General features: G+C 41.0%; 2 protein-coding genes across 2 annotated transcripts; both read right to left on the bottom strand.

Moving 5' to 3' along the window:
- Positions 1-1,051: 1,051 nt before the first annotated feature.
- LOC119888277 (heterogeneous nuclear ribonucleoprotein A0-like) lies at positions 1,052-2,716 on the bottom strand. Its single transcript, XM_038698771.1, has one exon. The coding sequence runs from the start codon at positions 2,628-2,630 to the stop codon at positions 1,734-1,736; it is 897 nt and encodes a 298-aa protein (XP_038554699.1). The 5' UTR covers positions 2,631-2,716; the 3' UTR covers positions 1,052-1,733.
- A 2,638-nt stretch (positions 2,717-5,354) lies between these two features.
- On the bottom strand, positions 5,355-10,846 carry LOC119888276 (heterogeneous nuclear ribonucleoprotein A0-like). The gene is made up of 3 exons (XM_038698770.1): positions 9,689-10,846; positions 8,185-8,284; positions 5,355-5,463 (listed from the first exon to the last, which is right to left on the bottom strand). The coding sequence occupies exon 1, from the start codon at positions 10,775-10,777 to the stop codon at positions 9,872-9,874; it is 906 nt and encodes a 301-aa protein (XP_038554698.1). The 5' UTR covers positions 10,778-10,846; the 3' UTR covers positions 5,355-5,463; positions 8,185-8,284; positions 9,689-9,871.
- Positions 10,847-12,302: the final 1,456 nt, after the last annotated feature.

Raw genomic sequence — 12,302 nt, 5'->3', positions numbered from 1 at the left:
CACTGATCCTATACTGAAAATGCTTGATGTGTGTGTTGTAAGCACCACTCAAAGATTTAAAGACTCAAACCTAGAAGATATCAAAGAGACAGTTTACATCTGTCATGTGTCTTACAGCACTTTGGTTTGGTCTGGTAAAAAAATTAACATGATTACCCATAACGTACTGAAATATATAGTAAAACGCAATTAAGTTTCCGTTTATAACAGAAAGACTCAGGTGAAGACGCTTTTGTCCCCAGAAACAGGGTTAGTGTGAGAGCTCACACTTTCTTCCTCTCTGCTGCCGGTGCGTCCTACTATTGTCCACACACACAAAAAAAAAAATCAATCTTGAAGGAGTACTCATAAAAGCCATCTGCCCTTTAAAGGTGGAGCATTCGTAACCATTTTCGGACCTTAAGTTCATTCATGGTTTACAGTTATAACACCCCAACAACGCCAAAGAATGGAAATTGGAAAGATGGCTCATATTTGGTGTCCAAAAGCAATCAGGATTCAAGTTTCTAAAAATGTACACTTCAATATTGGAACCTTCAAGAAAATTTATGTTATTTGCGACCAACTGGCTGCATGTGGGAGTTTATTAAAAAAACAAACAAACTTGAAGGTGATGCAGAATTTGCAAACATTTTTCTTTACCTTCATTGAACCTGTTTACAAAATGCAACTTAACACCGTATGCTTATTTATATACACTTTCTCATAGTTTGCTTTGTGACCCCCCCCATAAAAACCCCACATCTCACTCTGCATCCACGTATGTATTTTAAGTATATTAATTGATCTCCAAATGAACTAACTGCAATCAAGGGCACAGGTCCAATTAAACAGCACAGGTTTCAGTGATGCACACAATCGGCTTCTTCCACCAAGTAAATCTTTGCCGGTATAAAATGGCCGATGAGTGGAAATGCAGGAATTTGCAGGCAACACTTCCGCCTGGTGGCAGCTCCCTGAATTCAATCCACTGTTACAAAAGCTGTAACGAGGGAGATTGCCTCACTTGAAATGTGATCCACGCGGTTTGAATTAAGACTGCGAGATTAGATAGATTTTCAAAACATTAAAAACTTTAATAAAAGCAGAATAGACATAGGGGTGAACTGAACACATGGGTTTCAAACGTTTTAATCTAAACCAAGGCCTGTAATGGGACGGGAGAAGTGGAAAAAAGTAATTTACAACTGACAACAGTCCATGACATTTCTCCAAAAAGAACAAAAAAAAAAAGAAGAAAAAAACACTTTGCCACGTGCGTTTAAGATCAAGAAACTCAAGCAATCGAGTCCCATGCTGCCCGACACTGCCACCAACTTTACTTAAAACCCTGAGTTCATGATGCAAAAATAACAGACACATCTGGCTGGTTTGCAAGACAAACAAACTCAATTTGTTGAGTTGAGAAGCAGTGACCGACATTGATTACGTCTTTACAAATGGTTGAAAACAAGTCTTTCCCCAAACAGAACAAAAGTACAATTCAATAATTCACAATTCTTAGTAGTAAAGTACATAATGTGTGGAATAAGAGGACAGATGGGGTCCGGGTGGGGGGAGCCAGGATCCAGAGGACAGTCTCATTCATTCCGCTTGGGTGATGGGCACTGCTCCCTTCAACCGACCCCTCACCCCAACTGGGCTTGTATTGTGTGTGTGCGTGTGTGTATGTAAATTCAAGTTCGTTGTAATCAATTTTCCCCATGAACATCTCAAAAAACTTGAGGGAGCCACTAATAACCGCCGCTAAATCCACCACCCCTGCCGTAGCCGCCGCCACCGCCGCCTCTGTTGTATGGAGCCCCGCTCCTGTAGGAATAGTTGCCCCCCTTCACTGCACCATAATTTGAATGCTGCTGTCCATAGCCGTCCCCAAAGTCACCATTACTGTACCCACCCCCCATCTGGTTGTCGTATTCTTCATATCCCCCTCCGTATCCCCCGTAGCCTCCTCCACCGCCGTTGTAACCCCCGCCAGAGCCGTAGCCGCCTCCGTAATTGCCGCCGTAGCCTCCTGCGTAGCCGCCACCTCCTCTTCCGCCGCCATAGTTATACATTCCTCTTCCACGACCTCTTCCTCCTCGGCCACCGGTGGACATCTCCTGCTTGGTTAGAGCTTTCTTTACTTCCACCTTGTTACCGTTGATGGTGTGGTATTTGGTCAGCACCGCTTTGGTGGCGGAGTCCGTGTCCTCGAAGAAGACAAAGCCGAAGCCTCTCTTCCTGCCGGTCTGCTTGTCAGAGATGATCTCGGCCTTCTCCACCACGCCGAACTGGGAGAAGTACTCCGTCAAGTTGTCCGCCTCGATGTGGTCTTTCACACCGCCGACGAATATTTTCTTCACATTGGCGAGGATGTCCGGGTTGTTCGCGTCCTCTCGTGCTATGGCCCTTTTCAGTTCCACATCGTGGCCTTCAACGACATGTGGGTTAGCCGCCATTGCTGCGTCGGCCTCCTCCGGCGTTGAGTAGGTGATAAAGCCGAAACAGCGGGACCGTCCGAGCTGCTGGTTCATGACCACAACGCAGTCGTTGATCGTGCCGAACTGCTCGAAATACTTGCGGACGCCATCTTCTGTAGTCTCCACGTTCAGTCCGCCGACAAAAAGCTTGCAAAGTTTAGTCGACATGATTGAATTTCTTGTGAGAATAGTATACTCAGACCGTCCCTCTTCTTCTTCTTCAATGAACGACGTAAGGGCGGGCCGTTTGACTCACTTGCCTTCGTAAGACGTAGGTGTCGTTGATTGGTCATCTTGAAAAAATCATCACCCCCATTGGCTCGCAAGCGAATCACGCTGATGCTGCCTTCAGGTGGTATCGGAAATCTTATGTTCAATTGCTGAGGAGAAAGGGAAGCGTGGATTTCTGCATTAGTGGTCATTCGTTTTGTTCTAATACCGTACAAAGCACATTAATAAAGCTATGTTCCGAATAATTCCCTTAAGTTATATTATTTGGTACTCTACAACCACTAAACACAGATACACAACACAGATAATGTATATTTTAATTTAACAGCCATCAGCCTTTCATCAATGTAAAGCTCATATGTTCTTTTAATACACCGGAAACGGGATCTTACCAGCTCTTACCAGATTTTTAAAAAAAACAATTACACGTAACTACAGATACCGTAGACCTGGAAGTTGCAGTGCAAGATATAACATCTAATAAAAACAGTGACAAAGTCCTGGTCGAGTTAAACATTATCTTTTTTTAATTTCATTACAACCCACACATATGAAGGGTATCCGAATAGAATTTCTAAAATGTAGCCTAGATAGAGGCATAATGTAAGTGATTCAGAGGGCTCTTGTTTTATTGAAATGCCAATTATCTTGCCCAACAAACACCTCAACATATAAAGAAAGTATCAACACACTGAACCACAATATACTGTGTTAATCCAGTTCTGGTTTCTTTAAGATGAACAGTGCCTACTCACGTTATAACCCCCCCCCCCCCTTTTTTTAAAACAAAAAAGTCATTCTTCTTACTGCTGTGTTTTTTTTAGTTGTGATATGACGTGGCCATGAATGTAACAGCTGTCTCTTGAAATTTAGTCTTCATTGTAATTAGATGTTTAATCAGTACTTCACATCAGATCTGTGCTTTCAGATGCAGGTCTTTTACTATTTAAACTAGTTACATTATCTTGATCATATCTGTTCTGAGGCTCATGATGTCATATAATGGCTTTGAGAAGTCAAGTCAGTCTTATTTATATAGCCCTATATCGCAACACTGCCTGAAGGGACCTTAAAATCTGTACAGCATAGGACACCCACTATCCATAGACCCTTGATTGTATTAAATGATCAAGCTTCAATGTTATTGTAGTCTCCTCTAGCTATTTATGATTTCAGACAGGGAGACCAGGTCACACTGGTCTTGAACCCATAGCAAAGACATACACAGCACCAACACACTGAGCCAACTACAAATGTATGCATGACACAATTTTAGTTGTTTTTGATTAACAGTTATGACCCACTTAGGGAAATTTTGCTTCAAGGGGCCAAGTGTTGGACTAAACTATTGAATATGCCATTTCTCTTAAGTCAGACTTTTCACAGTAAGTGAAATCTGTTTCAGCTCCATTTCTGCTGCTGAAGAGGACTACTCAGGGTGCTTCTCCAACCTAGTTCAAAAGAATCCACATGGCATTAATGCATGTTGCAACATGCTCATGTTTTAAGCCAGTACCAGCTTTAAAAGTTCCTATTCATTGCCCATGCAGTCTCGGTTCTGGGAAACCATCAACCAGTGGGGATGGTGATGGGGCAGTGGATAAGACGCATGCCTTTGGTGAAGAAGAGACCTGGATTCAATTCCTCGCTGTGACACACCCACCAATGTGTCCCTGAGCAAGACACTTAAGCCATAGTTGCTCTAGAGGCGTGCGACCTCTGACACATAGGAACTGCAAGTCGCTTTGGATAAAAGCATCAGCTAAATGAATAAAGTAAAATCAAACAAATCAGGTTATCAAGTTTTTTCTTGCAATGTGTTTCAGATTTTGCACTGGCGCTACACTCAGCTCTTAATCTTTGGTGTCTGACAAACACTACATACTCTTATGTATCCATGGAGTTTGACTTCTAGAAGCACTATGGGGCATGATTTTTTTTAATCATTTGTGGGCACCCGTTATCTCTCTCAACACCAGGACACACAGATGATGCGACACACTCCTACCAATGATTTCAGACTATTCCACTGAAGTACAGGTGGCTGTAACATGAAAAGATAAACAGCAATGCACCAACAAAGTCAAGGGAGAAAGAAGGCAAGCTGGTAAGAACTGAGATGTAAAAAAAAAAAAGAAAGCAGGATTTAAAATAAAGTCAGCTGTAAAATTGTTTTGAAGCAAGAAATGCATTTGTTAAACCTCAAGGATACACAAAATGCATTTTCGTGAGTGACAGCAAGTGTTAACTTTTTGTGCTAGACAGAGATACAGAAAGCATGTAGTTTAGAGAGACACACATGGAGGTGACAGATTATAAGTGTAAATCCTTTGGTTTCACTCAAAAACTATGAAGTTATAAAAGCCCAGCCTGATGCCTATGCCAGCACCAAAAATGATAAGCGCTGAATTTGATTCATTACAGTACTCCAAAGTTCTGGAAGTGTACTCTGATCAGTTTTATGATTCCAACCTGGTTGAATGAAACACAAATACACCTACCAACTTTAGATCTTTGGCTTCACCACCTCTGCAAACCTTATCCATCCAACAAAACAAAAACATCAGTTCACAACCTTATTTTGCCCCCTTTATGACATGCATCACCAGGGGACACATGCAACCAAGCTATCCTCGAGGTAAAGAAGTAAGATAACAAGTCTCTTGGTGTATAAAAATATATAATTTATTGTAGATTCATAAAAAGCACGGCAGACAACAGATGTTTCCTTTTCCTATGGGATGATCAGAAATCGTCAAGCACCATTATCCTATAAAAGGTAAGAGAACAAAAGTAAAATGTACACCCATCACTGTGTTGAGCATCACTTAACACACAGTATTTTTGTCACACAACCTAACAACTTATGTGTCACGCTAGGTCTTCTGAATCATCACAGTACATCAGACAAGATTTATTTATAGGAACGGGCTTTTACTCGCATCGGTCCAGTTAAGACATAAATGCCAGATTTATTCTGTATAATTCTCTATAATTGCTTGGCTCCATTTTTCAATCAAGCACTGGTGGAAAAAGTATTATCTTTATCTAAATCATTTGACTGAAAGTTCAAATACCACACAGTGAAAATAACCTAAGAGGTAAAGTCTTACATTCAAAAACTAGTATTAAAACAATTATGCAGTACAACGTTTCCGGTCAGTGTGGATTAATATTACTGCTGCATTCGTGTGTTGCATGTTACTGCTGTAGAAGAGCCAATTTGAACTACTGTATATACTGTTGGTAGTTACATCAACAGAAATGCATCATTTTCTGTAAGATCGTAGGTTCGTAGCGTAGCTGTCCTTCGAGTATAACATCTCTAAAAACGAAATGTTTTGAGTCCAGAAAAATAGCCCTGGTTTCAGTTTTGTGACCATGCATTTTTTTAAGCTTATCCAAGGTTTGAAAAGCTGTCAAGGTCTAAAGCTGTCATGCAGTGAAATATAATAGCCTCAGTAGAGAAGAATCAAATTGCATAAAAAGGAAGTATAATAACCCTGAAGTACAGTAAATGAACTTCCACCACTGCGATTAAGGAAGCAAGGCAGGTTGATATTGTCAGATGTATTGCTGATGAATCGTTTAAGCCCTCTAGTTACTCCAGCTCATTTTTCTAAGAAATTCATTGATTTTTGCTGCTCAATTAGGAGCATTCTTTCAATTGACCAATAAGCTAAATAATGTATTTTAGGTATGTATTCATCAACATTATCCAAGGAAGGTTAAAGTCAATAGCAACTGGACTTGTTTGAAGATACTACATTTGGTGTTCTGAACTGAAGTCTGTCGGGTGATATCTTCAAACAAGGCCAGTTGCTATTGACTTTAACCTTCCTTGGATAACTATGACCTGGATGGCTGAAAACCTTCACCAACATTGATCAACATTCTGGTCAGCAGACTTGAAGACCTAAAAAAAAAAAAAAGTCCATGACAAAACCTCTCATGGCCCGAATACTTGTTTAAAGGATGCGGCTTATAGAGCTTCTGAATTTTAAATTGGGGAAAAAAAAAAAAAAAAAAAAAACACGCCACACCTGTTCTGTAAAAGTAATTTCACATAGTTATTCGTACAGCTGCAGAATTTTGCTTTATGTTAAAAAAAAAAAAAATTGAAAGTTGGTGAATCAAACAGTCTTTGTTTTCACCTCCAGATCCTGTTCAATACAAATATCAGGTGCATTTAAAGAGGCTAGTATTACTAATACATTTCATATCAACTCTACTTTTGACTAGTATGATCCAACCTCTAGTTTCCCCAATTACTTACATATGATAATTCTGCAACACCTCCTGTCAAATGACATGAAATTCTCAAATAACTCTTCTTCAAACACTTAAGTGCACTGAAATAAAAGGGAAACTCATCCCCTAAAAACAGATCCACACAGCAGTACACTAATGTGATGAATCAGGCAGTTCATTTTGCATCTTTTACCCCGTTTCAAGTTGATAATTCATAGACACTGCATTAAAATGTAGAGGTTCGAGTGAACTACTACTGAACTGCAATATCACCAACACAGGTCCAGTCAGCCAATAGACGTCAGAAAACGGTCTGGTTTAAGAGGATAATTGTTTGACAACTTTTTTGATCCTGTTCTATGCAACAGTACCAACGCAAACACATTGATGCTGTACAAACATGCCACCTAAATGGCACAGCTCCTGGGGCCCCTGAAGAGGTCTTGTGAGGTTTAAGTGCAGTTGAAGTATGCATCTAGTAAGCACACGCCTATACTTCCTGATGACACACGTGGGTCTTTCAAAGCATGTGGCTTTCCCATCAGCGTTCCTAGTCTTGAAACAAGTCTGCAGACAAATGTTCATCAATACGTGTGTCGTAAGCCTCCGCCCTCTGCTGTATAGATTTTTGGGCCGAACGCAAAAGTAATTCACATACCACAGAAAGAAATCCATTATTACCAAGATTGTGTTGCAAAGTCAGTTATGTATACACCCAAGTATATTTTCCTTCACCTATTTTATTTGAGGTTTTGTTAAATTGGAAAAATAAAGTCATACCACGGCCAAGCTCACACATGGCCTGTTAAGCAATTCATAAAAATAGGTAGACTATTAAAAACACAGGACAAATTATAAATTAAAGATTTATTAAATTTTGAAACCCACAGTGCCCAAAATGCAAACGCTCTCCCAGGTAATCAGCCCTTCAGTTGGTGGTCTTTAAGTAAATGTTTAATATAACATTTTTACACACAAGATAAAGTTTGACAGACGTTTCTTTCCCCACCTTGTTCAACACTGAATACTTCTCTTCACTATTACGTTACCTCTTCATGCCTGTAAAAGGTCCTTCAACAACCTAAGGAGGAAGCTCACAGGTCCAGTAACAGTCAGTGCTGGTCACTGGGGAAATAACTTGATTGCATGGGGGCACTGTGTTATCAAAATCACCCACCCAAAAAAAACCATCTAAGAAATGCATTTAGACCACACCATCCTTTTTGAAAACTGACTTCACCTGAGGGGGAGAAGGCACAACCACTCTCCGGTCCCCCCGTTGGCGTGGAGACTCACCCCCATCGTTTTCGGGGTGATGTTACCCAGGTTACCGTAGCAACCTGGAGGAAATGGGAGAGAAAGAGTGTGAGAAACTGTACAAAAACAACGTTTTCTGGACGAGACACCAATTTACTTGTTCCATTAATGGATTAACGGTGGAACATTTGGGTCCCCTACCACCCACTTAAAGTTCATTAAGACCAAATTAAGTAACCCCCCCCTTTTTATTTTAATATTAGCTACATAAGACGCATTGAGCTATAAGTGTCAGTTAAGTTGATTTAAGATTAAATAATGGCACACTCGTGCGCCATCTCATGAAGATATTCCATACATGGTTGACCAACACAGAGTGAAGACAGGTTGATTTACATACCTAGTTTGCTGGATGTGGATATCCTAAAGAGATATTTCAGACTCCTATCACAATCGACCCCAGGTAATCAACAGGGTCCTGACGTAGCCTACAAACAAACTGCTACGGCTATTTTGGCTGGGATAGCCTACTGGAATACGAGTAAGAACACCTAAATTAGGAATAATCAAAGATAAATATCAGAGCCCTCATGCCCACATATTGATATGTATTAAATATAGAAGAAAAATAAAAAGTCATATTAGCAGTGTCTATAAAGCACATAATTTGATAACAAGGTCAAACCCTACAAAGCCTACATGCATTGGCTGTGGGTAGACTAAATCCATTCTGTAACCATTTCACCCACCTGAAGAATAAACTGTGGGAAAGATGCCATGTAACTAAAGATCAACAAGATGATGTCACTTATAAAACCTGTGGATAAACTTGAGGAAGCCTGGTTAAATAAGTAAAATAACTAAGCTAAGTGGTATAACGTTTTATTTAAAATGAACATACATAAGCATACCAAGGTGTTTAAACAGTAGGTTTTGTTCTCCAGACATGAAAGTATACAATATACATTAGATATTGCTACAGGTAATGAAAAAATGAACAATATTTATAAACTATTACTATGCGTGAGGAGAGTTTGAGTACAATGTGGGGAAGGAAACAAGAAAAACTGGATCCCGCAGTATCACGTTCCGCCGTTGCTGAATAACCAAAGTAAATTATACATATAATTGATGTTATTGACAACTATGAAATCCAAAACCACACAACATGCTTTGCTCATCCTCGTACATTGATAGCACACTAAGTTTACTCCAGAAAACAAAATCTAATTGCTTAAAAATGCAAATATTAGGATAATCAGAACTTTGTCAGCAAAACAATCCTACATCGAAATTGAAACGAGTGACCGCAAATAAAAATATAACGTCACTGAACTCTAAACGACAACTACACGCCGTCGGCGTGGGTACATAATAAAAAAAGGGGTCATTGTATTTTTTTTTTATTCTTCATTTTACATGTCCTAGTTGAAAGGCAACAACCGCTGCCCGTTATTATCAGGTTTTCTGGGAAGTGGCCTTCCTACCTGTGTGGGTTTTTGAGGTCTTCATTATGATTAGGGGGAGGGGGTCTCTGTGTCCGTATCTCTGCCGTTGTTGGATTTCACGGCAGACGCCCCGTTACTGAATTTGAGTTGAGCGTCCAAATCCTGGCTGGATGTAATTTATGGTCAGGGGGTGGGGAGGGTTTTTCCATTGTGCAGTCTTATTTAGTAGCCGCCGCCGTAACCCCCCCTCGGGTATCCGCCGCCACCACCGCCTCTGGTGTAGGGAGCAGCGCTCCTCTGACCGCCGAAGGGTGGTCCTTTCATGGGGCCATAACCAGAAGAATGCTGGCCATAGCCGCTGCCAAACTCATTGTAGCCGTTTCCACCTCCATAGCCACTTCCCTGGTCTCCGTAGCCACCCCCATATGGTCCGCCGTAACCTCCATAGCCGCCGCCGCCACCACCGTTGTAGCCTCCGCCATTTCCGTAGTTGTAGTTTCCGCCGTAGTCCCTGCTGCCGTAGCCATTTTGATTTCCCCTCATGCCTCTACCAGGTCTGCCTCTCGGCGACATACCGGTTCTGTTGGCCGCCTGCATCTCCTGCTTGGTCAGGGCTTTCTTTACCTCAACTTTGTGTCCATTGACGGTGTGGAACTTCACCACAACAGCCTTGTCGGCTGCGTCGTGATCGGTGAAGTAAACAAAGCCGAAGCCTCTTTTCTTTCCGGTCTCCTTCTCCGAGATGACTTCGGCCTTCTCGATTTGACCATAGTGGGAGAAGTATTCGGTCAGATGTTCCTCCTCAATGTCGTCCTTCAGGCCGCCAACGAAGATTTTCTTCACTTTTGCAAGAGCCTCTGGCTTGTTTGCGTCTTCTCTCGCCACGGCCCGCTTCACCTCGACCGCGTTGCCGTCGACGGTGTGCGGCCTGGCCGCCATTGCCGCGTCGGCCTCCTCTGGTGTAGAGTAGGTTACAAAGCCGAAACAGCGGGACCGCTGCAGTTGCTTGTTCACGACGACCACGCAGTCGGTGAGAGTACCATACTGCTCGAAGTGCTTGCGCACGCCATCGTCGTCAGTGTCCACGTTTAGCCCACCGACAAAAAGTTTGCAAAGCTGGTCAGTCATTTTTGAGTAATGGCGACTTGATAATCACTCAACTACTTCAATAGTGAACTAACCTCAAGATGGCGGGCGATGACGAACGCGACTGTATTTATACCGGAGTGGTGTGACGACAGCTTGGAACTCGGTAACACCTCTTCCGGTTCCACTATTCTGTCTTTTGTGGCACGAAGACAACCAATGTAATGCTTAAAACGTATAAAATGAACATATGAAACCGCCTCATTACATAACAAATACAAAATAATAAAATATATTAACAGAATACGTATTTTATGTTATCAATTGCAGTATCGTTGCAGGCTATCCTTTGGTATGTTTTTGTGTCGGTCACATGTTAACAAAATGCATGGATCAAATACATTTGTTATATTTATACATATGGCACCTGAAAATATTTAAGCTTCTGTCCACATACTCAGAGAGTATTTTTAATTTGTTCCGATATGAAGCTCAGAAGTCATAAATAAAACGCGCTATAGGCTACTGAATTGGGTTATAATGGTTACGCGGGTTTTAACCAACCAAAACCACACTCGCAACCAAAAATTAAATGAAATGTGGCACACTGTAAATAAAGTTGAAAATCTGAGCCAGTGCCTGTGGAATTGCCTTAGGATTGTATATAAGGCATTTAGACATAGGCCTAGGCGCTGACATCAGTAAATCTGACAAAGGAGACCTCATCATAAGAATCACCAACAGCAGCGTGGTTTGTGTGCAAGATTAGACTATATTTTGAGTATTATTGGACTGGATGATTAAAATGTTTTTTTATATCAATGTTGTTTAGGTAGATCAAAAGTTTTTGGCAGTGAGTGAAGTGAAAAGGCAACAATTCAACTTTCTTGCAGAAGATGACGATGCTTACTTTGGGGTTTTAAATGAGGTATATTCCCATTCAATAAAAAATCTAAAACTATTAATCGTGTAGTCAATGAATAGATTAAATATAAAAAAAGATAATCAAACTGGTTATTTCTGGCAAACATTCACTGGTTCCAGGTCCTCCCATTTGAGGATAGGCTGCTTTTCTGTTTTATTTCACTGCAATTTGAATATTTTTGGTCTGTTGGTTCAGATAAAACATTTATAAGGTGTTACACTGGGCCTGGAAACATGAAATAGACACTTTCTGACATATCAACAATTAATTCTTGGAACTGATATAATAACTGACAGACTAACCAAGAACAAAAATAATGTTTAGTTGTGTACAGCGCCCCCAAACCCCTCTATTTTCATGTGAGAGTACACACAAAGGTGTTGCTGGTGGCCCATTCATGGTCTTTTGAGCCAGATTTAATTTGCACCTTGGCAACATCACAAAATCAAGTCGCCTAGTTTTTTTGCTCATGAATTTCCATGAGATGCACATTACAGAGAAGTGATCAAGACTACAGTATATCACCGTCTGTAAGCCTACACAGAATGCTGATTCCTCAGACCATGGAGATGTAGTTTCAGGTGAAAGACACAAAACATCGCGGCATTACCATGTCAACAGAATTGCAGTGAATCGTTACCC

The sequence above is a fragment of the Micropterus salmoides genome, unplaced genomic scaffold, assembly GCF_014851395.1.
Source record: "Micropterus salmoides isolate LMB-PRFRI ecotype aquatic unplaced genomic scaffold, ASM1485139v1 Ms_hic_scaffold_5, whole genome shotgun sequence".
NCBI classification, from domain to species: domain Eukaryota; kingdom Metazoa; phylum Chordata; class Actinopteri; order Centrarchiformes; family Centrarchidae; genus Micropterus; species Micropterus salmoides.
Note: the sequence above shows the minus strand (reverse complement) of the source record. Positions and strands in the feature narration are given on the sequence as shown.